Source organism: Heterocephalus glaber, unplaced genomic scaffold, assembly GCF_053883595.1.
Source record: "Heterocephalus glaber isolate CG9 unplaced genomic scaffold, H.glaber_assembly_v1.0 deba00001781, whole genome shotgun sequence".
In the NCBI taxonomy this organism is placed as follows: Eukaryota; Metazoa; Chordata; class Mammalia; order Rodentia; family Bathyergidae; genus Heterocephalus; species Heterocephalus glaber.
The window spans coordinates 1,320,588-1,347,306 of NW_028258467.1; the positions used below are offsets into that span (position 1 = coordinate 1,320,588).

General features: G+C 58.3%; 1 protein-coding gene across 6 annotated transcripts; it reads right to left on the reverse strand.

Moving 5' to 3' along the window:
• Positions 1–261: 261 nt before the first annotated feature.
• Cacna1h (calcium voltage-gated channel subunit alpha1 H) lies at positions 262–26,332 on the reverse strand. 6 transcript variants are annotated; one of them, XM_087203026.1, is made up of 34 exons: positions 26,131–26,332; positions 25,819–25,952; positions 25,431–25,528; positions 23,123–23,282; positions 21,344–21,659; positions 21,118–21,210; positions 19,657–20,425; positions 17,450–17,889; positions 16,957–17,108; positions 16,075–16,260; positions 15,492–15,609; positions 15,219–15,374; positions 14,982–15,072; positions 14,675–14,886; positions 13,328–13,720; positions 12,859–12,959; positions 12,598–12,721; positions 12,453–12,521; positions 12,150–12,334; positions 11,883–12,009; positions 11,656–11,781; positions 11,467–11,556; positions 11,068–11,260; positions 10,725–10,742; positions 9,461–9,612; positions 8,451–8,560; positions 8,206–8,339; positions 7,763–7,837; positions 6,544–6,618; positions 5,370–5,491; positions 5,050–5,295; positions 4,797–4,971; positions 4,443–4,525; positions 262–4,074 (listed from the first exon to the last, which is right to left on the reverse strand). In XM_087203026.1, exons 1-34 carry the CDS (start codon positions 26,248–26,250, stop codon positions 3,055–3,057), a joined length of 6,663 nt encoding a protein of 2,220 aa, XP_087059152.1. In that variant the 5' UTR covers positions 26,251–26,332; the 3' UTR covers positions 262–3,054. The 6 variants fall into 6 exon arrangements, with proteins under 6 accessions (XP_087059152.1, XP_087059149.1, XP_012924354.2 ...); XM_087203023.1 differs by having other exon boundaries at positions 4,443–4,603; positions 26,131–26,330; XM_013068900.3 differs by having other exon boundaries at positions 4,443–4,603; positions 6,544–6,622; positions 7,767–7,837; positions 14,675–14,883; positions 26,131–26,329.
• Between the last annotated feature and the right edge of the window lie 387 nt (positions 26,333–26,719).

The following is a 26,719-nucleotide window of genomic DNA, read 5'->3' on the forward strand; positions in this document are numbered from 1 at the left end:
ACACAAATAACCTCACGGTCTCCTTGTTACCATCACCGATGGCTCTTGCCTGAATCAATACTATTGCTGTCACCAAGCCAAGGTCTTGTCCCTTCTTGGGTAGCAGCTGGCATTCTGGGGTGAGAAGACCCCTCCCCACCTATTTCTCTATCAGTGTGGATTCAGTTTCTCATTTAACATAGTTGCACGGATTTTAACTATTGCTGTCATTTTGTGTGAGCGCAAGGGAACCTAGATCTCACCAGTTTAAACTGAACTCTGTGGCTTTAAAAATATTTTTTATTGAGGTGAAATTAACATAAGAAAATTAACCATAATAAAGTGCTCACTGGGGCGGCATCTAGCTCCTTTGCAATGTTGTTGACATAGCCTCTATTCTCAACCCAAAAGGAAGCCCCATTCCTATCCAGTAGCTACTCCCAACCTCCTAGCCTCGGGTCTTTGTGGTACCTGACTCTCTGAGCTCTTTCCCTGGCCCCCATCTCCCAGGGTCCTGCTACATTAGAAACCAAGGCTGAGGAGCTGGGGTGTTTCTTACTTCTGGGCTATCATTTTCTGCATACACAATCTTTCTGGGGAGCTCCCAACAGACAGAAGATCCCCAAGGTAGGAGGGGTGGTGAGGGAGGCTTCCAGAAAAAGGGCAGTGGGTGGGAAGCAGGCTGAGGACCCCCGCCACCTCCCCTCTTGGCTCAGGGTGTGGCCAGCCCCAGGTTTTGGATGCAGGGGATCATACTGCCCTGGCTAGCTTGTGGTTGTGGTAGGCCAGCCCCTGCCTGCGGAAGGTGCACGTATATGGAGCACCCTGTGGATGCTCATTGCTGCCAGGGAAACTTAAGTTTCCTCTTTAGTAAAGAGGGAGAACTACATTACCATCTGTCCACTTGATGTGGCAGTGCACAGCTACAGAGCTCAGAGAACATATCTGCTAAACTGGCTGGTGATCCAAGACATGAGACTGCTTCTGTGCATCTTTGCATATCTCTTGGGCCAGGCAGCTCCCCGCTCCCCACTGGTGAAACCTGCAATCTCCCCCGCGATCAGCCCCTCTAGGGCTCAGAAGAGTCACTGGCCTCCATCATGCTTGACACCTTCCTGTCAGGAGCAGCAGGGATCCAAGGTGCCACCACAGTCTTGCAGCACAGCTGGAGCCCAGGGTTAGACCTCAGTGGGTGAGGAGGGACAGTTGGAACCTGGCCAAGGTAGGCTCTCGATGTTCTCTTGCCTCTGCAGCTGGCCGTTTGGTGGAGAAGACCCCATGCCCATGCCCTGTCCTCCAATTCCCTGAATTAATCCAACTATCAGGTCTACTTGGAAGAGCTGCTAATAGCCACATCTCCAACTTCTTTACCACGATGTGGGTCAACCTATACCCCAACTCCCCAGGACCTCCGGGATCTAGCTGGGACATCGTCCTTGTGCATCCGGGTGGCCCTCTCCAGATAGGTCCTACCTGTCTGCCTCACAGAGGCTTTGGCTGACTTCCACCTTGGGATGCAGCGCTGGATGACAGGCTGGAGCTACACACAGGAGGGGTGAGGGACCCTTCCATCACCCTGTCTGTGGGGATGGAGGAAGTGACACTCGGAGAGGAACCATCACCTAACCCCACGGCTCCCCCACCTCAGAGCCCACTACACATCTGTTCACACCAGGGCCAAGGTGGGCCAGTGACCACGTAACCTTGGTACAGAGTCTGTACCTGAGTGAGAGACATGGCCCATCCTTATTCCCAGCAGTGCAGGGGCAGGAGCCCTGACATCCCATGAGCCTATACCTCCCCTGGAGCCTCTGTGACCCCCATACAACCTGCAGGAGTCAGAAATCTCCATGGTGGACCTGCAGAAGGCCTACTCCAGCCTAGACAATGCTATTCAACAGGAACTGCAGTGTGGACAGGACTTGGGACATCCATCGGGTACGGGTGAGGCCTCCTGACTCCTTAGTGGCCTGTTCTCACCCTTTTCTGCCTACAGAATGACTCCAGAGGGCCTCTGGTCTGCCAGAGGGATGGAGACCTGGCTATAAAGCTGGTGTGGTCAGCTGGGAAAAGGGCTGTGGCTGCCCTGAAGGGCCTGGGGTCTACACCGCGTCCCGGCACTATTTGAGTGGCTCCATCACCACATGCCAGAGAAGGGGGTGGAGGCTTTCCCTTCTGGCGGCCTCTTTCTGGTTGGCCTCCTGTGGCTGCTGGTCTTGGGCATCTTGGTGGCCAACAGCTAGTTGTACAGGCCCTGGCTTAGCTCCCAATCCCGCCCGACCTCGGACACTTGATTCTGAGGTGGAACCAAAGTGCATTTCTTAAATAAGTTAATATTTATTCTGCTTTGCCCCTTCCCTCCCCTTTTCCTTAAGAAGGTGAGTTTTCTGATCAGATTATTGCAACACGTAACCTGAATTTATAAGACAAGGGAACAAAACAGAACAGAGGGACGTCAACTCAACCTCCAGGCCACAGGGGCTGCACAGATCAGAGGCGCCATCAGAATGGGGCCGGGGCGTGTTATTGCACAGGTCAAAAGGCCCTGGTGAGGTGGCCTTCCCAGAGTCACAGGATGTGCCTGGAACACCCAAGCTGATGTAAAGGGGTGGCATGGGAGGGGGAGTGTGGAAGGTGATGTATGGAGACTCAGACTGTGAGCAGAGGTGACACTGGCTGTGGTAGCCTCAGGGACCGAGCCTGTTGCTGAGGGCCTGAGGCTCAAGCGTGTGCTCCCTGTAACAGTGGAGTGTGGGGACAGTGCTGTGGTTCCCTTTCCTATGGACACAGCGTCTTGTCACAGGCCTGCTGATAGGCCTTACACGGCCGCAGATGGTGGCAGCGGCAAAACTCAGGAAAACTCAGACCTGAACTGACCCAGTGAACGGACAGAGGTCATGGGCCATGACTTCCACAACATGGTGCACAGAATGTGCCCACTTGCCTCTGCTGGGCTGTCCTCCCTGGCTCCTCTACCCACCGTGGGGTCTGAGCCAGGGCCCACTCTTGGCCTGTCTGGGGCCACTGCCCTACAGGGTGTCCCTAACCCCGTGCTAAAGCCCTGTGTGCCCTGAGCTACACGGACTCATCTGCGCTGTCACTTGGGGCAGGGGTGGTGGTGGGGGAGCCCAATTTCTTCAGTGGGGTCTGGGGAACCATGAGGTAGAGTCCCCGCCCCCTCTCTGAAGGGTCCACAGAGGGCACAGAAGGCTCTGTTTCATGGGGATCCAGAGGCACCGTAGCCCCTGAGAAAGAAACTCTGGGCTCTGGGGTTACACTCTGACTGCTGTCCAAGAAGGGGCTCCCACTAGGGCCGCCCATGTTCAGTGGCTCGAAGGCAAAGCTGGGGACTGTTAGGTGCTCTGCCCGGCAGGGGACCTGGCCCCACCGATCCCCCTTGGCAGCAGAGTCCCCTCCAGTGCTCTCACTGGGCTCCGGGCAGTCCCTGTGGGGTGCAGCCTCACAGGATGGGGTTCTACGCCGGAGAGTACTGCTGCCCTCTGCCACTGGGGGCCGTGCAGAGCCCTCTTCCTCTGCAGGGGGGTCCACAGAGATGCAAGGGGGGCTCATCTTCTTCTTTCTGCGTGCCCCCAGGGCTGGCTCGAGCTCCGGAACCCGGGCCTTTACTTCCCCAGGCTCCAGGTGGCCATCACCACCACCCAGCTCCACTGAGGGCCACCTTTGTGTGTCTGCCCGACCTGGCATGTCCAGGAAGCCCTGGGCGTCCACACTGCAGAGCCTGTGCAGGTCCCGCCCGCTGCCTGCTACCCCTCGGGCTGCAGGGGAGGTCTCGGGGTTGTGAGCCTCAGCAGCAGGCCATGAGTGGACAGAGCTGGTGATGTGCCTGACCTCCTCATCTGCTGGATCCGCGGCTTCAGCCTCATCTCCGCCAGGGGCCAGGAGCCGGCTGGAGATGCAGCGCTGTCCAAAAGTGTGTTTGCGGGTTCGAACACTGGCAGGCCTTGGGGAACGGGGTGGAGACTGCAGGGAGTCCCCCAGGGATGCCTTCCTCACTGGGGTCTTCTCTACAGGACCTGTGGAATCCGGGCCGCTGTCCCCAACCTGCCCTTCCAGTGACTCAGCATGCACAGCCTCCTGAAAGGCCCCAGGGTTACAATGAGGAGGGATTCCAGCCAGCAGCCAGTGCCAGGGACCCCTCCCTACCTGGGACCTGGGGAGGCCAGAGATGGGGCCTCCCAACCCATGAAGCCCAAGGGACAAGCCCGTGCCTGCTATACTGCAGCCATTAATGGAGACTGCTGCCTGAAACAGACAAGGACCCAGGTCCCTGTGGCCAGGTCTGCTGTCACAGGCTGGGCATCATGGTGGCCCTGATCCTCTGAGACCACCTAGTAGCAGCCAGGAAACCCTGAGTCCCCAGGACATGGCCCAGGCTGTGCCTCCTTCAAGGGGATGGAAGAAAGCCACAGAGTTCCCAGGCCCAAGGGGCAAGAGTCCCCTACCTGTCTGCACAGCAGCCGGCCGAGGCTGGGGGAGTGGGATGCACCCCGGGGGGGTGAAGCACACTGCGGGTCACTGCCCCTGGCTGGGGAAGATGTTGCTGGTGGGACCTGGAGGGAGGCACAGGGCTCCGGGGGTGGAGAGTGAGCGGAGGTGGCTTGGCCTGGTGTAAGGATGTGTCCGAACTGAGTGACCCACCACCCTGTCTCCCATCACCCTACCCATGCCTAGTGCAGCCTGCCCAGCCCAACTCCCATCCGCCCTCCTGAGAGGTCCCTGTCTGCCCCGCTACTCATCTGCCCTCAGTCTCCCATTCCTCCCCTTGCCTGGTCCTGCACCCATGCCGGGGCCCATACCTGAGGGGGCAGCTGAGTAGGTCTGCATCTCCACTTCCTGCAGTGGGTGGGGAGCTGCAGCAGGTGCCACGGGCCTGAACATGTAGCTGTCACTGGGCAGCGACAGCATCCTGGACACTGACACCTTGCGCACAACCAGGAGGTTTGGGGCATCTGGCCCACAGCCTGGGCTGTCCTGGGGTTAGGGAGGCCATGCCCATCAGCCTAAGGCCACCCCTATTTACACCCCAACCCTCCTCTTCACTGGGCTCACCTGCACCCCGGGCAGGGGGTGTGCTGGGGGCCCCTGTGCCAGCTCCAACTCAGCCTCTGCATCCATCTCGGCATCCTCACGGGCCTCCTTGTTGCTCTCCTCCAGGTGCTTCATGAGTACAGCCACCACAACGTTGACCAGCACAAACTGGGCCACCAGCACAAAGGTGACGAAGTAGATGGGTGAGAGTGCCGGCAGGTAGCTGAGGCAGTGCTTGTCCTCCCGGGCGCACTCGCGCAGTGTGTCCTGGGCCGGCAGGTGGCAGGGTTACACTCTGGCTGCCCTCGCCACCTGTCCGCCACCGCGAGCCCCACCGGTACCTTCATGATCCCGTTCCAGTTGTCACCGGTGGACACCCGGAAGAGCGTGAGGAAGGCCATGCCGAAGTTGGAGAAGGTGGCGTGTCGGCTCAGGCCCTCGCAGGGACTATCCTCGCTGCACTCTGCCAGGGCGGCGGGAGGCCGTCAGCCACTCCGCCCCCACTCATTTGCAGCTGACACCACTGCCTACACCTCACCCGCCCGCACGGGCCTGGCCTCTTGGTTCACAGCTGTGGATGGTCAGTATGCCCTGGCTTCTGCGCACTAACAGGACCCCCTGGCTGCTGGGCCTGGTCCAGGATCATCAAACCCAGCTGGGGGAACCTAGGGTCCCGGGGAGGAGGGGGGACATCTGTGCCTGAGTCGAAGCCTGGACTGAGCTCCCCTGCACGGGCAGGTACCAGGCTGACAGCCAGTGTGGCCACCTACCAGCCGGGGCCCACAGGCCCAGGTTGACTTAGTAGCTGGCAAGGGGCCAGCAGGGACTGGGCTGCCTGTGGAGGTCCCCACCTACTCCAGCCCAGAATGGGCAGTGTCTCACATGATAATCTAGAAGGACAGGGAGCTGGGTGTAGTGGTCCAGGCCCTCAAGCCCAGCACTTTGGGAGGCTGAGGCAGAAGGACTGCAAGTTTTGGTCATGTCTCAGCAACTTAGTGACTTAGTGAGACACTGCCACCAAAACCAACAACAACAACAACAATCTGGGAATGTAACACAGTGTGGAAGCTCTGGGTTCAATGCCCAGTACCGTAAAAAATATATATATGAATAATAGTAAAAACCAAAAATAAAGAAAAACACTGGTGGCACTTGTCTCCTGGGGACCACGTGAGGATCAGGATGAGGCAAGCATGTATGACGTAAGCATTTAGTGTGTGTGAGCATGTGTGCGTGTGACTGTTTGTGAGTGAACCCTTGCCTGGTCTGAGTGTGGCCTTGCCTGCCTGTCTGGGGCATGGGTTTGTGTGCAGGCGTGTCTGTGTCACAGGCCTGTGTGTGCACTGGCCTCCAAGAAGGCTGACCGAGGCTGGATGGGTGGGGGCAGCCCAAGAGGCTGGTGGCCTGCCCAGGTCTGGGCCAGTGTGCTGAGCTGTCCAGGGCACAGGCCTGTGTGCTCATGGCTGAGCACAGCAGTCATACTTCGCCAGTTCCACGTTTGTGTGCTGTACTCACCAAGCCTCCCGAACAGCTCCACTCCCAGGGCAGCATAGATAAAAAACAGGAGCATGAAAAGAAGACCAAGGTTCCCTACCTACATGAGAAAGAAGCAGAAAGGGGTCAGCCTGGTCGCCATCCAGCCCATGGCACAGGTCCGGCACTCACTGCCCAGAGAGGTTAGGTGAGGGCCAGAGATGGGCTCAGACCGTTCCAGCTTTGCAGCCTCTTGTGTCCCCTGGAGCTCCCTGTCCTTGGCCAGTGTCCAGTGCCCTCCCTTCCCTGCCCGCCTCTGGGCCTCATGGTTCCCCACGCCCCCTCCTGATCCTGCCTCTGAGCCACTGCCCCTGTGGCCACACCACCTCTGTCTAGCAGGTGCTGTTCCCAAGGCCTGGGGTGTGCTATTCCTGAGCCCACCCTGTGCAGGCTGACCTCACCTCAGATCCCAGGATGGGGAACCCCTGCAGGTGCTCAGTGGACAGGAAGACCATCCAGGGACCCTGCCTGCTGCCCCCAAACCTGCCCATCCCCCAGCCCTCCTTGTTCCCATCCCCAGGAATAGCTGAGTCCAGTGAAACTCTGAGCAGTACTTGGGAGTGTCACTCAGGCGGGACTCAAAATGCTGCTGAAGGTAGGTACGGATGATAGGAACTGAGGGCCAGTGGGTGGGTGTGTGGATAAGCTGTGGCAATGGGGAGGTTGCTAGAAAGGGGGGGATAAGTGGGTTGTTGGGAAGGTGACCAGAGGACCATCAGCTGAAGGGCAGAGTGCAGAGTGACAAGGTGGATGGCCTGCAGGTTGGGCAGTGGCAAGAGGCTGCAGGGGCACTGAGCCCGACAATAAGAGTCTTTCACTTGAGGCCAGAAAAGACCATCGTGGGGCCAAGGGCACAGAAGTGAGGACGTGAGCCCCACCAACGCCAAGGCCACAGTTCTCTGCACTGTCACAGGCAGGCCTGCCTCGGCCCGATGGCCTCTGCCTTGACCCCCTTTCTGGGGCCCCTTGCCTCCAGAAGCATACAGCTGGGGCAGGCCATGGTCACTGTTCTTCCCCAGAGGCTGGGGCCAAGGCAGGTGGCCTATCCACCTCTTCTAGTTCAGCTGAGGCACACATGGGCCATGACCTCGGCTGTAGGGCCAGGCACACGAGGGAAGAAGGGACATGAGCCAGGCCTTTCCTGCGGCCTTATCCTTGAGGACACGTGGTGCCCACCTTTGGGCGGTACCTGGGCCCTGACCTACCTGGGGCAGGGCTTGCACCACGGTGTCCAGCAGGGCCCGCATGCCCGTGGCCATCTTGAGCAGCTTCAGCACTAGGGCCAGGAACTGAGTGTTAGCAGGCCTGGCTGATCCCTGATTGTCCAGGGACAATGAACAGCCCATCCCCTCACTTCCTGCCTAGACTCTAGGAGCCCCCGACTCAGCCCCAGCTGCAGAGGTCTCAGACATAGGTAAGGATGAACATCAGGCCTGGGGCAGAGTGCTCAGGTCTATCTGCCATCTGTCCTGCTGGGCCTGCGACTCAAGAGGCCACCAGTGGGTTCTGCCAACAGCCAAAGGCAGTGATGGTGAAGCTACAGCATGTGCACCACAGTGGGCTATTTGTTAACACTGAAAGCTCTAAAAGGTTTACCATCACTGGCCTAGGGGTCCCCAGGGTGCGGGTATGAGGCCCACCTACCGCGGGCAATGCGGAGCACACGCATGATACGGATGATGGTGGGGTTGATGGGCAGTGCAGCGTTCATCTCGATCTCCTCTAGTGCGATGCCCATGATAGACAGCAGGACAATGGCCAGGTCCAGCTGGTTCCACCTGGCCGGCAGGAGGACACCTCAGCATGGCCACTACCTCGGCCCCACCTACAGCCCACCTGGGAGGTGGAGCAGGAGCCTCCTCCTTCGTTGCCAGGGGGCTCACCCATACCTGTCCTTGAAGAATCTCCGGAACCCAAAGGCCACCAGCTTTAGTGCGGCCTCAAAGACAAAGACGACGGTGAACACATAGTTGCAGTACTTGAGAGCCTCGTCCAGTGACTAAGGGCAGAGGGGAAGGCTGGTGGTAGGGTCTGGGCGAGGCTACCCCTCCCTCCTCATGCCTGTCACCTCCCCATATGGCTTCCTGTAGTCACACAGCAGTGGCCTAGGCTGGCAGGTGTCTCCCTGGGTGTTGGCAGCCAGGTCCCAGTCTCTAGCTGGGCACACACAGCCCATGCTGGAGTGAACCTGTGCAAAGGTTCACCTCCCAGATCCATAGCCCAGCAGTTGCCTGGTCACTGCAGCCCCTCCTGCCCTGCTGACCAGGGAGCCTTGTGAGGCTTGCCACTGAGCACTTACTGTCCAGCCAGTGCAGGGCCTAGGAGGCGTCACCCTGTGACCCTGGCAGCTGCTGAGGGAACGTTCAAGAACAGGAGGAACCCAGGCTCCTGGTCTGTCTCCAGCCTGGGCAGAGGCCCCAGTAGACCTACTATTCCTGGCTTTGTACAGAGTGACATCTTTTTATTCTTTTTTTTGGTACCATGGATCGAACTTGGGACCTTGCGGTTTCGAGGCAGGCAGCGGAACCACCGAGCTAAATCCTCAGCCCGAGAGTGACATTTTTTAAGGTTAAGCATATTCCTAGTGAAAAGCTCTGCTCTGCTATGGCCTTAGTCTTCCTCTATGAAAGGAGACTAACTGAAGGATGGAGATGCAGACTTAGTGGGTTGAAAGGGACTATGGCTACTCCAGGCCTGTTTCACTGTGGACATTAGAGCCAATGTTCCCGGTGCTGGAGGGGAAACCACTGCCCGCCCCAGGTCGAGGTCACTGGAGTTCCCACCCATCTAAAAAGGTTCGAATGATGGAGCCATGCCTCCATACCCCCATCCCAGTGAGGGATCAATGGGACCACCATGCTGGCACAGCCCTCCAGTGCCCCTTTCTGGCCAACAGCACCTTGGGCTGGTTGTAGTGTTCCACAGACATGGTGATGACATTGAGGCCGATGATAAAGGTGATGAACAGGTCCAGGTAGTGGCTGGTGCACAGTGCATGGATGGAGCGACGTGTGTGAGAGTAGTCAGCATAGTAGGGTCGGCGCTGGGCCTCTGTGGGGAGAAGGTGGGTTAGTGCTCTGGTGGCACCCCGATGTCTCCATCTCCTCCCAGGAGGCTAAGGGTGGGATAGCTCAGGGAGGGCTTGGCTGGAGCCCAGGAGCTCATGTGTGCTTAAAGCAAGGGTTTCTTTTGGGAAGAGACCCCACTCTAGGTAAGATGAAGTTCCCCGTGAGCCTATGGGCCAGAAAATGCCAGGGTGCCTGAGGCAGGTCAACTTCCCAGACTATGGGCCTGGGCGGCCCCAGAAGGGACATATAAGCTTCTATAGCCTCCCTGTATCTATCCCCTTGGGACCCCACCCAGACTCTACCCTCCTGGGGCTTGAGGTGGGCAGCAGGAGGGCTTGGCCTGCGTTCATGCTGTGCTGGTACCCCAGAGACACAAGACTGGGCAGAATGGCCCTCTTCTCTCACTCATTTGGGCCCTGCAGACCCCAGGTGAACAGAGATGAAGGTATGAGCCACAACTTCTAGCCCATCCAAGGCTGATGTCAAAACAGGAGAGTAAGATAGGCGCCTTCCTAGAGAGACCCCTCACTGTGTGCACCCCTCCTCTAGGTTTCTCTGCACTAAACCCTGCCTGCAGCGGCCCCCAGTGTCCACTAGGGAGGTCTGCAGAGGATGACGTGTACTGCCCATCTCTAGGGCAGGACACAGAACCAGGCACTCAGGGGCTGAAGGCCCAGGACCAGTTAGAGCCAGTGCCAATGAGAAATGACCCTCCACCCTGGACCCTCATGCTCCTCGGTCCAGCATGCTTCACTACAGCTTGGCTCAGCTTGGGCAGCCAAAGGAGCCAGTGGCCAGTGCAGAAGACAGAGCAGCCACAGCCAGCAGGAAGAAGGTGGCTCATCCCCGTCCCTGCCCCTGTCCCGAGCGTGCACACATGCAGACCGCAGAGGGACACACAGGAGCGATGTTGGTAGTACTGACACCAGCAGGCAGCCTCAGCCCTTCATCCCACCACCCCCGCTGGTGCCCGTCACCCCAGCACTGTGCCCACCCTGTGGTGGACCCCAGCATCCCTGGTGGCACGCCCCTCCCCATGCAGTGGCTGGCAGAAGCGGGCTGAGCGTGTGTGCGGGGCATGCGGGTGGCAGGTACCTGGGCTGGGGAAGGTGCCTGGAAAGACAAGGAGACATCTGAGTGGCCACAGTGAGAGGCAGAGGGAGTCTCAGGCCTGTTCGGGAAGCCCCCTGCCCCTAAGCCACAGCCTGCTCTAGCTCCACAAAGGACAGGCAGAACCCGAACCTGGCAGGCAGGAAGCATCTGAGATGCCCCATCTACCTCTTAGGCCCCTGCTGCCCCTCCTGCTTGGCCCTCTTTGAGGCTGGTCCATGCAAGGTGCCTGTGCAGAGCCATTCAGGGAGGGACTACAGGCCCAGCATGGCGCCACCACGCAGTGCGCACAGGTACCGACCCACCACCGCCACCTTGGGCGCCTTACTCCTGCGCTTCCTCTCCAGCCTCCGCAGCCGCTTCTCCTCCCGTCTCCGTGCCTCTTCAGCCTCCTGGTGCTGCCGGCACTTGTGGAAGTTCTCAACCACGACACCCACAAACATATTGAGCACAAAGAAGCTGACGATGAGCAGGAAGGAGATGAAGTACAGCAGCATCCAGGGGTTGTGGTTCTGCACAGGCTGCAGCACACAAGGTGGTGGGTGTCCAGCCACTGGCTGCTTATTTGCCTACTTGGGACCTCCTCCAGGCGTGGCTCACAGTGCACCTCACCCAAGTGCTCAGGCTAGATACAGCCTCCAGGAGTGCTCTCTGAGGTGACCCACCCCAACCCCAGGTACACGGGACCTTGTTCATGGTGATCCATGGCAGGTCCCCAGCCACGCACCTGCTGGTCAATCCCCACAGCATCTAGCCCGTCATACATGATGTTCACCCAGCCATCCTTGGATGACAGCACGAATAGGGACATCAATGCCTGTGAGGTGGGCACACGTCACCGGTAGGGCTGGCGTCACCGCCCTGCCCAGAAGCCCCCCCCCCGCCACCTGCCTGCCCCCATGGGTGTCCTGCCCACCTGTCCCAGGTTGTCAAAGTTATATTTGCGTCGCACCCAGCGGTAGTGGGCAGCCCGGCACTCGGCCTTGGTGGAGATATTCCTGGTGTCGGTGCCCTCACAGAAGTAGAACTTTCCCTTAAAGAGCTGGTAGGGCAAGGCTGTCACCCAGGGCCCAGGCTGAGGCACCCTGCCCTGCCCTACCTCCAGGCCCAGCCAGCTCTCCCAGTCCTGCTAACCCTGCCCACCTGCACTCCCAGGATGCCAAAGATGATGAAGAAGGCACAGCAAATGAGGACGATGTTCCCAATGGGCCTGAGAGATGATATCAGAGTCTCCACCACCAGCTTGAGGCCTGGAGCCCGGCTGATGACCCTGGAGCCGGCAGAGAGGATGTGCTGCTGGGTCCACTCAAGAAAAACATGGACCCCAACGTGGAACCAAATGAGTGGCAGACAGGGACTGTGCTGAAGGTTTTCTCTGGACCCTACAGGGTTCCTCTCTGTTCCACCCACCTCAGAGGCCGCAGGGTCCGAAGCAGGCGCAGCACGCGCAAGATGCCTAGAATCTTGGCTCCACCAGCTGAGGCCATGGCCACTATGATGTCAACTAGGGATACCAGGACCAGCAGCCCATCCAGCACGTTCCAGCTGCTCTGCAGGTATGCACAGTCTCCCCACAACAGGCCCAGGGCCACCACCTAAAGAGAAGGTGCCCATGTGCATGGCTTGGCAGGAAGAGTCCAGGGTCAGGGGCACCAGGGGCAATGAGGCAGGATAGAGATCCCAGAAGAGAGGTTAACAGGGACACCTTGGTACCTTCACCATCATCTCGGCCACGAAGATGGCTGTGAAGATGTAGTTGGAAACACTGAGGAAGGCTCGCTCCTGTAGGGAGAAGCTGGTGGGAAGGCTGCACCCACATCACCTGCTCCCCACCTGGCCAGCTGCCCCAGAAACTCACAGTGCTGCTGGGGTCGATGTCCGGCCGCTCTAGGGCTATGGTGATGCAGTTGAGGAAGATGAAGAGGAGGACCACGTGGTCAAACATCTTGTGTGCAATGACCTTCTGGCAGAAGGTGCGCAGCCTGGGGAGGCGGCTGAGTCAGCACACCTCGGTGGAGTCCCAGGACAGCTCTGGCCGAGCTGCTGCCTCACTGGGCCCCTGTGGCTACCCGTGGGAGGGAGGGCAAAGCTAGGCCAACTGGGCGGGGGCATGCCTCACCTGTTCTGTGGGGAGAAGAGATACAGGGCCCAGGACTCTCGATTTCGGCACCACTGGGGCGTGTAGGGCTCCAGCACCTTGTGTAGGCGGAAGCAGCAGCTCTGGGGGGAAGACAGGTCCTCAGAGTCTGCATGCCCTTCTCAGGGCAGTACACCCGCATCCTCACCATCTCTGCCTCCTAAGCTTGCCCTCCCCACCCACGTGATGGGCGACCATGCTAGATGTCCACGAGGCTATGGGGATGCTCTTAGGGGCCTCTCCTACCAGGCGCCTCCTGCCTAGTGGCTGACCACCAGGGCAGGGGACATGGACCCACAACAGCTGACACTAGATTCCCTCCCTGGCCAGTCTGCTCCTGGCCCTTCAAGTGCCATCAGTGATGCCCAAGTCCCTACCTAAGGTGTGCTTCGGGGAACCACAGGAATCAGAATGGTTGGTCTGACCAGCCCCACGGTGCCCAGCCACTCACATCCTCCACATCATCTTCAAGGTCAGCTGCCTCCTCCCTATGGCTGTCGATGCGCAGAAAGAACTCGCTGGGCAGGGCCACTGTCTGCCCAGGGCAGTCATGGAGCTTGGTAGGCAGGAGGGTGGCCAGCTGTGGGGGTCGCAGGTCCAGAGTGTTGCGGTGGTCCAGGGATTCAGCACGTTGCAGTGGACAGGTCACCATGCCTGGCCTGCCGTCCTCAGCCTCATCATCTGTGCTGCCTTTGCCCTCTCCGGACAGCAGTGACTCACGTTCCCCACAATGGCTGCGGCGCTTGAGGCTGGGTGCACGGCCAAGGCTGTTCCAGCTTGAGCGCCGGCTGCTCCAGGCACTGTTGGGGCCCCAGTGGGTACAGGGTGAGCTGCGCAGGCTGGCCTGGGGAGTGAGGGTATGTGAACAGGCCAGTACAGGCCTTGGACACCCCAGACCACCACTTCTGGGATAGAGAGGCCTTTCTCACATGTCCCTGTCAGCAGCCATGGCTGGTGTTCACAGGGTACTCCCATGTGTGGCCATCACCTTGCAAGTACCCTACAGGACACAATGTCTAGGTTTAGGTTGTATTTTCAGATGACACCTGACAATGCTGGGTACTTCTCTGTGGGTGCCATGGATGCATCTAGCAAGGACCAGGTGCTGCCCAATCTCCTACCAGTCATCTCTGGACACATAAAGAAGGAATTTGGCTGCTGTCTCAAGGCATAAAATCGGACCCACCCAGGACTCTTTCCCAAGGGTCTCTGCTTAGATCCTCTGTTGTGACTATCTTTGACTACTGAGTCCAGCAGCAGCCAAATTTTGCTCTCCGCTAGCCTGTCTCTGCCCACCTCTTGGGGAACCTGGCACTGGCTGTGATGAAATATGCTCAGTGGCTTGGCCCCTAGGGGCTCCCTGTGTCCTTTGTATGCACCTCCCCTAACCCTCTGTGCTGTGTATCTGCTCCCTGCTGCTCCTCAGCTTGTATAGTTGGCCACCCTCTGACTCTTTCTCCCTAGGCCCTTCCTAGGGGTCTCAGCAGCCAGATTCAGCAGCATCCATGGAGGCAGTGTCCTTAGAATGTATTTTCAACAGACCTGAGCTGCTGTACTTATAGGTGGAATCCATGGGCCCTCCACTCCAGTGTCATCCTGTCTCACAGGCCGTTTGTACAGGTTTTTGCTGGTCTTTTCCTGCTTTACCCTCTGATGTGCTGTGCTGGGCCAGCTATTATCTTGTCTCATATTTGGCTACCATGAGTGATGGCCCAAGCCCATCCACAGAGCACAGGACCTTTCCTGGTCTGCACAGGATGCTCACTTGCTTCAGGGCTGGGCAGAAGACAGTCCCTACCAGAGACTTCTGGTCCCCCAACTGGGGGTCCACGGAGCCACTGCTGCTACGCCGTGAGTCCAGGAGGCCGTGGGCTGCATCCAAATGTGGTGAGCTTCGGGGGGTGGGCATAGGTGTGGCAGCCGTGTGCATGATGAGCGGAGGGGGTAGGCTGCCCCGGCCTTCTAGATGCCCGTTGGGTGTCATCGCCAGTGAGTACATCTTCATCTCTGCTAAGAGGAGTCCCATGAGCCTCTGGGGTCTCAGGAATGGGAACTTGATCCTCAAGGGTCCCCCAGCCAGGCCCACCCACTTTGCACACACACACCTGTGGCTTGTAGGTCTCTCAGCTTGTCAAAATCCTCCTGAAAGCGGGTGGATGTCTTGTCTTCGTCTGTGTCTGACCTGTTGGCGTCACCCTGCACCCACAAAGCACAAGGTAGAGGTGAGTCCCTGTGGCATGACCACGTGTGCCCGGCACAGGACGGCAGTTACTACCAGGGCCAGCATGGTATGAAAGCAGAGGGCCCAGCCTGCCCAGGCTCCCACCCTTCCCCATCCTCACCTCTGCCTGAAAGCCCTCCACCAGGATGGCCACCAGCAGGTTGAAGAGAACATAATTCCCGAAGGTCATCAGGGCCACGAAGTAGAGGGCAGCCCAGGAGGAGGTAGAGGCCATGCCGTTGTACAGAACCACGTTCCAGTCCTCCTGCGTTAGGATCTGGGGGGTGTTCTCGCACTGAGGCAGCTCAGGGCCCAAGGACACCCACAACCTCCCTGGGGATGGGGTTCACCGTCCCTACTGTCCCCGCTGCTCAGGGCTCTAGCCCTGTGGTACCTGGAACACGGTGACGATGGCCCACAGCAGGGAGTCAAAATTCTTCCTGTCAGGTATGGTGTCCCCTGTGTCTGTCTTCAGGCTGAACTTGCAGCCGAAGAGATGCATACCCAGGATACTAGGGCAGGGCAGGCAGCTGAGCTGGAGGGGCCCCCTGGGTGGTGCCTAGTGCCCCCCTACCCCAGGGCTGAGCTGTCTATTCTGTAAGTGAGAAGATGAAGGTTGGAAGCAGGATGGCCACTCTGGCTCCAGGAAGTGGCCAAGACCTGGATGTCAAGCTGTCTGGGGCAGAGACCGCCCCCTGCCTGGACTGTGCACCCCACCAGAAGCCTGGCTCATTCTCAGCCCTCATCTCATCTCTCTGGGGGCCCCAGGAGAACACAGCTAGTCTGGCCGCCCATGCCCCAGTCTTAGTATACAGGGAGGGCTCACTGACTGTGCCTGAGCAGGGGAGTAATGACAGTTTCTGTGGATGTTGCACTCAGGGCCAGGCGGGGAGGTCCTCCTCCCGAGGGCTCATGTCAGGGCAGGCACCACTCTGCTGCCCACCTAACCCCATATCCGCTGCATGGCTGGCACTCACCTGAAGATGAAGATGAACAGCATGAGCAGCATGCAGAAGGTGGCCACATTGTCCATGGTCTTCATGAGCACCACAAGCTGCCGCCTCAGGGCCGGCAGAAACCGCACCAGCTTCAGCACCCGCAGAAGCCGGAAGGTGCGCAGCACTGACAGCCCACCATCCGCCTGCCCCACGATCTCCCAGACACTGCAGGTCAGTGTCGGGGCAAAGGTTAGGGCAGGCCAACCCTTGACCCCACCCTCCTCTTCTTGGAGGCAGGACTGCCAGCCTTGGAGTGACAGTAGCGCCTGCTACAAGCTGTAGTTTGGAGCAGGTTCATCTGCATCAAGATGCCCAAGGGGCTGTAGCAACATCTCCAGTTTTACTGGCCACTGGTGGCTTCCCAGCCCCCTGGAACCCTAGCTCTGGTCAGACCAGAGCTTCTTCACTGAGGGACTCTCAGGTCCTGACGTGCACAGCTCTATCTCATCTGCTTGTACTCAACCCCCTCCCTGCTGGGTGCAAGACTTCCCCTTGTAAGGCTGTTCCTCTGGGGAAGCGGTCACCCTCAAATTCTTCCATCTATTTTGAGTTGGTTTTGTGAGGCACATGCCCCCAGGGCCCAGCATGACTCAGCCTCCAAGCTGGCCTCTCAAAGGACTGGCCCCTAAATGGCTGGGCCTCGAGGCTGGAAGGCTGCTGACCACCTGTTCTGTTCCTGCACAGAGTGGCATTCCAGAAACACCTGGCTGGGGTGTGGATGACCTGTGCATACCCTACTATGCCCGCAAGAGGGATGAGGACACCAGGGCCCCTTCCCCCCTTCTGTTGGCCCACCCGAACAATGACATCACTAATGTTCCCAAATCTCAGGCCCTCTGGCTAGCCAGGGATGGAACCCACCTGATGATCACAATGATGCCATCGAAGATGTTATAGGGGTTCTGGATGTAGCCCAGTGGGCCGCAGGCCAGCAGCTTCAATAGCATTTCCAGGGCAAACATGCTGGTGAACACGATGTTGCTGATCTCTAGCGCGTTGGTCAGCTCATCTGGCTGTAGGTGGGAAGAAGGGTGGTCAGGGGGCCCTGACCATGGCTCCCACATCTTGTGGACTCTGACCTGCAACAGGTCTAGCTTCATCAAGGGCCCAAGGGACAGAGGGCTCCAGAAACACCCCCCTTCCCACCAGCCCCACAGGCACAGGGCTTGAGGACAAGAGTGATGCACTGCACTAGGAGTCCAGGGTGGGCTGCGAGGGTGCATCAGAGTCTCAAAGCAGAAAAAGAACCTCTGAGCAGCTGCTGGACCTGGCTACTCCTTCCATTGGCAAGGCTCTGGCCCCAGGGGTGAACAGGGCCTGGTGTGCAGGTCCTGCAGTCCCCAACAGGCCCCACCTGCTCGTGGAACTCGACACCCATGCTCAGTGTGTTGACGAGGATGGCCACCATGATGCCACGGTTGAAGTACTTGCTATCCACAATGCGGCGCAGCTTGCTGCTGAAGGAGGCCCAGAGGCGGCCCAGCCCACCTGGCTCGCCAGAGGCTGCCTGCCCCTGTGGTCTCCGCACACTGCCCTGGCTTGGTACATCCACTGTGGGGGATGGCCGAACGGAGTCCCGGCAGTCACCATGCCGCACATCCTGCGTGAATTCATAGACCCCGTGGGCATCTGAGTCCCCACTCTCTGAGCCGCTGAACTCAAACTCGGGGTCCTCCAAGGCGCTGGCACAGTACGGGCAGCTCTTCAGTGCACAGGTGAGTGTACCCGCAGGGGGGCTAGGCAGGGAGCAGGGCACATTCAGGCCTGACAGGTGACTGGGGGTCCGGCCCAGGCCTGCAGGAGGGCACAGATGGGTCAGAGTTGCACAGTGACACTATACCTAGAGTGCCCAGAAACCCACACCCACACAGATGAGGGTGTCTTGTCCCAAAGAAAGACCTATTCATGCCCCAAGCCCAGAGCTTATAAGCGGGACCTCATGCAGAAATGGATCCTTTGCAAAGGCCATGAGTTAGGGTGATGTCACCCCAGAGCAGAGAGGGCCTTGACCGAATGGGTATCCTTCAGGAAGGGGGAAAGCCATACAGAGAGAAGAGTGATGGCCACCAGGAGCTGGGGGGAAGATGGGTCCTTCCCTGAGCCTCCAGAAGAAACTGACCCTGCAACAACCTGGCTTTGGGCTTCCTCCCTCCAGGACTGAGGGTCATTTCCTATTGTTCTAAGCTGAAAGACACATCTGCCAGCACACACCTGGGTACATGTGTGAACCTGCGGACTCTCACACAACTGGGAACATACTTGTATACCTATGTACCGTCACACACACATATGCCCACCAGTGTACTGTCTCATATACCTGGGTACATGCATGTGCACCTGCACAATCACACACCCAGAGACACACGTGTGCACCTCATACTTGTGCATATATACTTGTGTATACATCTGCGCACATCTCACGTACCACAGCAAACATGCACACTTGTGCATTGTCACAGAGCTATGTGCAGCCATGCTTTGTCCCCCACCCCAGGCATGCACATGGACACTTGTGCACAGTCTCACACATCTGAGCACACACACTTAAGCAGTCTTGCGCACTTGTACATATCTATACACTGTCTCTCACATCTGGGCACATGTACATCCTTATACATGTCCCGTGTGTGTGGATACATACATCCATCACTCACAGTGGCACTCCTGTCACACTGAGTGTGGACACTAAAAGGGCAGAGAAGCTTGCCCTGAGGTTGCACCATCCATGAAAACATAAAAAACATGAAAACAGGCTGCTGGTGGGCAGCTGCAGGAAACAAATTCGCCCAGCACAGCCCCACAGCTATCGTTCCCAGAGAACCTGCTGAAACTCTGGAGCCCCTGCTTCACACCAACAGCATGCCGTGTTGCAGGCTCTGAGATCCCTCTCACGGGCAGTGCAGGCTGGAGGCATGTGTGTCCAGAGTATCCTGGCACTCCCAAGCCCTCCACCACTGGTACAAGTAGACTTGGCACATCCCCACCACAGTGGGCACCTCCCCCATCCTCCACAGGACCCAGCAGGGCCTCCAAGTGAGCACAGAAGCTGACCACCGGGGTATCCTGGGGTTTCCCCTCTATTCCCTGTCCCAAAAGGGCCGATTCTGAGTGGAAAGGACCCCACTGCACTGGGCTGGCAGCACTTTCCTGACCCTCAGGGACTCTCTGATCCTGACTTCCTCTCCTATACCACCCCAACCTTAGCTTCCACACTTCAAAAGAGGACAGCCCTTGTGGTCACTAAGGGCTCTGCAAGTCTTCGGGGCCATGGTTGGGACAAGAACATGGGCACATGGTCCTTCTCTGGCCAGGCAGAGTCAAGGGAAGTGGGCCAGGGACCTTGATAGACTGTCTTCACCGGACCGAGAGTGCTATCTTCCTGGTCACACTCTCCTGCATTGGGCTGTTGGCTGCCTGGGTTCACTGTGCAGGGAGGGTGGGTAGAGGCAGGGCCTGCCTTCCCTTCTGATGGTCACAGAGTTGGGGCAGAGGTGACACCCAGAGCCTTACCCTGCCCTACCTCCCTCTTCCTCCTCTGAAGGGTGGGGCCAGAGTCCTCACCGTGTTCCCCAACTGCATGCTGGATCTTCTCACAGGGGTCAGGGCTGCCCAGGCTCAGGGGGCTGTGCCCTGTGGCCCCCAAGGTTCCAGCATTCCGCTTCCCCTTGGGCCTGGGGCTGGGGCTGCCTTTGCTTGAGGGCAGGATGGTGGGGTAGTTCATGGTGCCCAATCCCGAGGCTAGCTTGAGGTTTGCTGTGGCTGTGGCTGCAGCATGAGCTAACCGTGCCCTCTCCTGTGGCCCCTCCACATGGCAGTCAGCATGATAGATACTATGCACAGACTCAGAGTTGGGTGGCCCCTGGCCCGGGGAGGGTGGGCAGAGAGGCACACCAGCCCGGACCAGCCTGGTGTCACTAGGGTCAGGATTGGGCCTGCGAGGCCCACCATGGCTGAAGTGGTAGTGGTGGTGGTGGTGGTGGTGATGGTGGTACACCAGATGGTGCACAGAGGCTGCACGCCTGCCTGCCTGCCGCTGCCCGGGACCCTGGCCATGGAGGGTGGCACTGGGGTCTGCCTTCTTATGCCAGCGGCTCTGCCAACGGGCATAGAGCCGAAGGCTACGGCGCTTGATCTTGCGGAAGACATGGCCCATGTACTTGAGCAGCTCCTCGTAGCAACTGCCTGGTTCCGAGAAGCTGGCCAGTGTGCTGTCATTGGACAGGTAGCGGGCACGCTGCTCACGCATCAGCTGGTTCTCCCGCTGCTTGGTCTCTGAGAACTGAGTGGCGATCACTACCAGGCACAGGTTGATCATGAAGAAGGAGCCCACCTGTGGCAGAGTGGGCGTGACCATCAGCCTGGCTCCATGCTGAGCCCTCAGCTGCATTCTGAGGGCTAGGATCCAGCCATGATACTATGGTGGGAATGCCCCCCATGGGACATAGAGCAGATACTTTGTACTCGCTTGTGGGACGGGGAATAACCCAGTACCTCCCCCAAGGTCACCTTGCCCACCTTTTCAGGTCCATCCAGACATGATACCCCACTGCTCTCCCCAATCCTGAGGGCTGGTATCCTCAGCTGGGGCTGCCATCAACTCCCCTCCATGCATCCCTCCTGTTTGCTGAGAACACACATGGTGTCCATCTGTCTCTCTCCCTGCTGAGTCCCTACAGGTGGCTCCCATGCACTCAGGGGCTGGCAAAGCTCTGCTTGCTTCCTGATAAACTGACCTGTCCCTGCTTGGGCACCAGAGTCATAGGAAAGAACATAAGAGCCACACTGGGGGCTTGGAAAACGGGCTTCTTCCACCTCAGTTTCTCCCAACCCTGCAGCTTCCATCTTCCCTGCCCATCCACTATAGGCTGGACAGAAGCCCCTGATCACCCCAGCCTGGGTAGCCCTGAGTCCCTGCAGCCTCTGCCCAGGCAAGCACAGGGACCCTCACACAGTAGTCCCATCCTCTCCCATTACACACTGTATTTCTGGAGCTGAATGCCTGCCCGCCTAGTCCACACTCACAATGATGAGCAGGATGAAGTAGATGAAGTTATAAAACGAGTGGGCGTCCATGACGTAGTACATGATGTCTACCCAGCCCTCCAGTGTGATCACCTGCAGTGAGGGAGGCAGTGACTTCAGGACAGAAGCAGATGCCATGTCCTCTAGGATAATGGCTCTCTCAAGGGAGCCTGTCCCATGCCCTCAGTGCCCCACTGTGACAGGGACCCTGTGGCTTGGTGCCTACCTGGAAGATGGCAATCCAGGCATAGCCAATGTTGTCAAAGCTGATAGCGCCATTGTGGGGGTTGGAGTCCCCTGAGCGGCAGACATTATAGTACTGGTTCCAGTTGATGCAGCCGTTGCGGCCAGCACCTGCAGCCTCAGCTGGTGGCTGCCCATACGCCTCCCAGCCTAGCGTACACTGCACACGCAGCTCGCGGCGGCTAGGGATATGCGAGCACTTCTGCATGCCATTGTCACGGCGTGAGGAGCAGATGAAGGGGTTCTCCTCACCCTCCTCTGGCTGGTAGTATGGCCTCAGGAAGGTCAGGTTGTTGTTCCTGGAATGCCAAGACTGAGGCTCGGGTGAGGCCACATACACTCCTCTTTCTCTGCCCAGCTTTGCCTGTCCAGGGCCTACAGGCCTGATCCTGCACTGGCACGCTGGCTTTTGGAAAGTGACCACCCTGGTGGAACCCCCTGCTGTTCCTCCCCTGGGCCCTGACCGCTAGGGACTGGCAGACAAAACAGGATGATGTGGGTAAAGAGCCCACGGGGGATAACCACAAAGCAGACTCACCCAGCTCCTTCAACCCTAGGAGCCCTGGACCTGCCCTGACATCATCCTATTGTTCCTGCCCTCTTCCCTGACAGCCCCACTCCTGAGCCAGCAGGGCCTGGTGAGTGGGCCAGGGGATCTCTACAGCTTCAGGTCCACTGGAGCCCCCTCCCAGCACCCCCTTTCAGACCCCACCAACCCACCCTCCCTCCACAAGGTCCCCCAAAGCCCTGAGTTCCATGAACCCAAAAATCAGATGCCACCTCAGCAGGCAGCCAGGCTGTAAGTCTCTGTGTGCTGGGCACTGGCAGCATGGGTCATCTGTAGGGCCTGGTAGAGGTGGGTACCTAGTAACACTGCAGTCACCTTCCAGGGTAACCCCGGCAGGCCACCAGCTCCAGGCCGCATGGGTCCAGGATGAAAGGGATAAAAGCCCCTCCCTGTAGCAGGAAGTAGGAATGCAATGTGCATGCCAGGTTGCCCACCCTGAGAGCTGCAAGGGAGCAAGGACAGACAGGAAGTGGGTATCTGTGGTCCACTATTCCTTGGGAGGAAGGCAGTAGGACAAGCTCCAGCTTCTGCTCTAAGGCAGGCTTCCAGGACTATAGACTCCTGGTGTTAAAGTAGTAGCAACACATGGATCAAGCTGCCCTGGGGAGTGGCAGCCTCTACCTCAGCTCCCCCAAAGCCTGTCCCAAAGTATCTAGCCTTGCACCCACATCTCCATCCTCCCATGCTCCTGGGGACCATCCTGCTGCTGTACACAGGCTCCAGGTATGCCCCACTGCTATAGCTTTGTCCCGAGCAGGGCTGAGTACCCCAACACAGAAGCGTGAGAAAGCCCTCTGGTCATGCACCTGGACCCACCCAAGACCTCTGGGGTCCAGCAGGGCAGGGCTGGGCATCCCTGGAGCTGGGTACCAAGAGAAGGTAGATGAGTAGGGCGGCCAGCCTAGTGTGTCCTGTGGAGTCAGAACCTGATGCTGGAGTCCATAAGAACAGACACGTGCAAGGAGAAGAGAGAGACACAGAAATAGAGGAGGAGACCCAGGGAGGAAAAGTGAACTAGAACCCAGTTCCCATTATGGACTGCAGTCACCTGGCAGAAAGACTCTGCAGAGTGGGAGAAGCCTCACATAATGAGTGTGGCATGAAGGAACCTGGTAAGTGGTGTCCTAAAGGGAGGAGACTGGGGTGTAGCCTGCAAAAGGGGAGAAGCCTCACAAAGGGGTAGGGCCTGCACACCTGACAAAAGCGCTATCCAGGAAGCAGCGGTTCCTCAGCAGGCCGGCCCAGAGCTGCACACCCACAATGCCGAAGATGAAGAAGACAAAGAAGCAGAGCAGAAGGACATTCCCGAGCATGGGCAGCGTGTCCAGCAGCAGGGTAACCAGGATCCGCATACCTGTGGAGGCAGGAGAGGCAGTCAGCATGCTGACAGGGGTCAGGTGAGTCTTCTGGTTAGCTGCACCATGCTCCCCAGCCTGATGTGCAGGCCTGAGTGATGCTCCTGGGTCAGAGCTGCACCTAGAGGGGTGCAGTGAGTGAAGGCAGGGAAGTCCCTACTCCTTCTCGAGGAGTGAGAGGTACAAAACGGGGGGGTAGGCCTGACCACACAGCATCCCAGGTCCTTGGGTGACCTGCTGGGAGACCAGTGGCTCCAAACTGTCTGAGGCCCCAAGGAGAACAGCAGCCTCAAGGAACCCAACAAGTGGGGCTCTAAAGTAGGAATGAGGCTTTCTGTCTCAGTCCCAGTGGGAACCACACTGAGAAGAACCATAGTTCCATGCTGAGAGGACGTAAGGGCAGGCTGTGGCTTCTTGAGGCAGTTTTGAAGCCTGTGCACTGTGCAGTGGGCTGTGTGCACTTGAGCAAATTCAGGAAGCAAGTTGGCCATGGCCAAGTGCCTCTGGCTCTGTCCTGGGCCTGCCTATCCCTAGGCTTCAGGCAGGATAAAGCTTCAGTCAACAGAACCCAAGCAGGACCGGGCTAATGTTGCAGGCAGAGTCTGGGCTAAAGGGCCAGGAACAAGGGGATACCAAGGTCTCTTGGGGTCCCTGAGGGTGGTGATGGCAGACTGGGCCCACAGGTCACGGGGGAGTCCAAGCTAGAGGGGACACTGAAGTCTCAGACACACAGAGAGAGAAAAAATCACAGGAGATGGGCAATAAGCAAGCTCCATCCCAGCCAGATAGCAACTGGTTCCAAGCTCATAGTTCCAGGGGTCAGAGTAGAACCAATAGACAGGAGAATGCAGCCCTTAACTATCCTGGGGCTCCTCATGGGGGCCAGGGCCCAGCCTGGTGAAGTCCCCTGTTTGGGACAGGACCACATGCATTTAATCTGTCACCTCACTGCTCTCATGGGCGGGAGCACATGGAAGGGCTATCAGCTCTGCTGATGAGACTAAACATGCTGAGGGTGCCAGAAAGTACCAAGAGTTACATGTGCATCCCTTCACTGCCATCCTGGGAGTACCACTGTTGTCCATGGTTAGAGCAGGAAACTGGGCCTCTGAGGGGTTCAGTAACTTGCCTGAGGTCATATAGCACTTGAGCCCAAACTGACCCTTTCAGATTAGAGCCGGGGAGGAAGGTGGAAGGCAGGCATCTGGCCTAGGTGTAGCTGACAACTGGGGGAGCTGTGGACAAGCTTGTGTAGCAAGGCTACCAGGACGCAGGTCATGTGGCCAAAGGGCATGAGCATACCACATGTGGGCCCAAAGAGCTATGCCTGTACAGGGGTGCACATTTCTGCACTACCTTGAGGCTTGGCATCCCAACCCTAACACTGAGTACTCTGAAGAGAAACCCTAAACTATTCCCAGATACAGGTGAAAAGGCAGTGTCCACACAGGTGATATCCAGACACACAGCCACGATTCCTGAACTCCCCTCCCTGTGGCATGAACAGGTGCAGCAGGTCTCCCTTGGCCCTCTTTACAGCTGTTAGCAGAGGCTTGGAGTTTTCCCTGCAGGTGTGGCTGCCTGGGCAGGGCTCTGTCACAAGGACCAGGTGCTATGCTGGTGTGTTCTACTGGGCCACCACACCAGTGTCCTCTCCTCTGGCTGGGTTCTGTTCTGGGACAGAGATCTCCTTGTTCTCCTGCCCCTCTGGGAGGGGGAGGTTTTGGAGAACCCCCAGGACAGCTAAGCCATTCCCACATAAGTGTCTCTACCACCCACAGGCCATGCTGGAATTGCCAGTCAGTGATGCCACCTGCAACCTGTTCAGCTCCCAACCTTGCCCCAGATGCTGTTTTGAGGAGGAACCTGAGATTCAGAGTGATTCCTGTCACTCTGCACTGGGCCCTTTACACTTTGACTTTCCATCACACCTCAGCTTAGATTTCCCCAGAAAGGAGGCAAGTCCTCCAGGACCCAGGCCAGCCAGCAGCACGTGACTTCCTCTCCCCCTTCTTTCCTTGTGCCAGGGCCTGAGCTGGGCAGAGGAACCTGAAGCTGTCACCCCCTCACCCCAGTCCTGGGCCCAGGGTCTCTCACAAAACTCCAAAGAATAGACATCTAGCTTACCAAGGACGGTGGACACTTACTAGGCACGCGGTTGATGGCACGGAGTGGCCGCAGCACGCGCACGGTACGGATGGCCGAGAGGCTCACATTGTGCCCGTCCAGGGAGTACTCCATCATGCTGGGGAAGAGGAAGCTCAGGGGAGGAGCTGCAGGAGGGGCCATGCCCCCAAAGAGCTGGCACCTCAGGGCCCCCTGCATACTGACCCACAGGGTATCCATCTCTCTTCTGTCATGTACTATACTTGGAGACCAAGCACATACCTTTCTCCCACCCTCCTACCCACCAAAGGCCAAGCTGCGCACCTGCTCAGCCATGTCCCAGATTTGTGCCTCCTCTTTCCCTCCCTGAGGGGACTGGGGGTGGTGCCAAGGGGGCTCTCCTGAGTGCAGCCAGGCACCCCACCATACCCTGCCATGACAATGAAGAAGTCCAGCCTGTTCCAGGTATCACCCAGGTAGCATTTCTGACCAAAGAGCCCGAGGGCCACCATCTTAATAACCATCTCCACAGCAAAGAAGGCGAAGATGAAGTCATCAAAGGCCTAGTGGAGGACAGGTGGTGGGGGGGCACAGATCAGGCCAGGAGAAAATCCCCACTCTACTCAAGGCCCCACCCACCAGAGATCCACCCAGCCCTACCCTGGAGGCCTGCCCTACCTGAGGCCCCAACTAGAGCTAGGTCCTGCCCCCTGCGTGTGTCCCCCCCGCCCGCCCCCCCACCTCCAAGATGCTACAGCGCTCAGAGCGGCAGGCGACGTCCTCACAGGGCCGGAACATGCCGAGGGTCACGCAGTTGAGCATGATGACCAGCATGCTGACGTGCTCGAACCATGTATACATGTTAAGGACCACATTCAGGAAACGTCCTGCCCCTCAGCTCGGGACTGGGCCTCAGGGTAAGGACGTTGTCATTTTGAAGGTGGCCACCAGGTGGTGCTGTGATACCCCTCCACAATGCTCTCCCCCTCTTCACTGGGGCTGCTCTGTAGTCTTAAGGCCGGGGCAGGGTAGCTTGCCCGGCCCTGACCACCCCAGTGGCTCATCAAAAACTTGGGTGCAGTAGCGCACAGCGTGGCTGTCACGCCCAAGGCCCAATATGGGCGACTTGGGGGGTCACCCATGCATCCCACCCAGTAACCCACACAGGACCATCCCACCCCAGGCCTGCAGCCAAAAAGGAGAAGACAATGGAGACCACTGACCACCAGGAATGACCTTTCTTAAAGAGGTGCACACTCACAATCCCAGCACTCTGGGAGGCTGAGGCAGGAGGATTCCAAATAGCCTGGGCAACAGTGACTTAGCAAAA

Bases quoted from the DNA above. Each gene is read 5' to 3' on its own strand.
- Cacna1h (XM_087203023.1), bottom strand. From the start codon at position 26,250: ATGTATACATGGTTCGAGCACGTCAGCATGCTGGTCATCATGCTCAAC. The intron at 17,109-17,449 runs GTGGGGCCTGTT...TCCCACCTACAG, and splicing joins GTGTCGAGTTCCACGAGCAG to CCAGATGAGCTGACCAACGC. The intron at 7,838-8,205 runs GTAGGTGGGCCT...TCCTGGCCCTAG, and splicing joins TGTGCTCCGCATTGCCCGCG to TGCTGAAGCTGCTCAAGATG.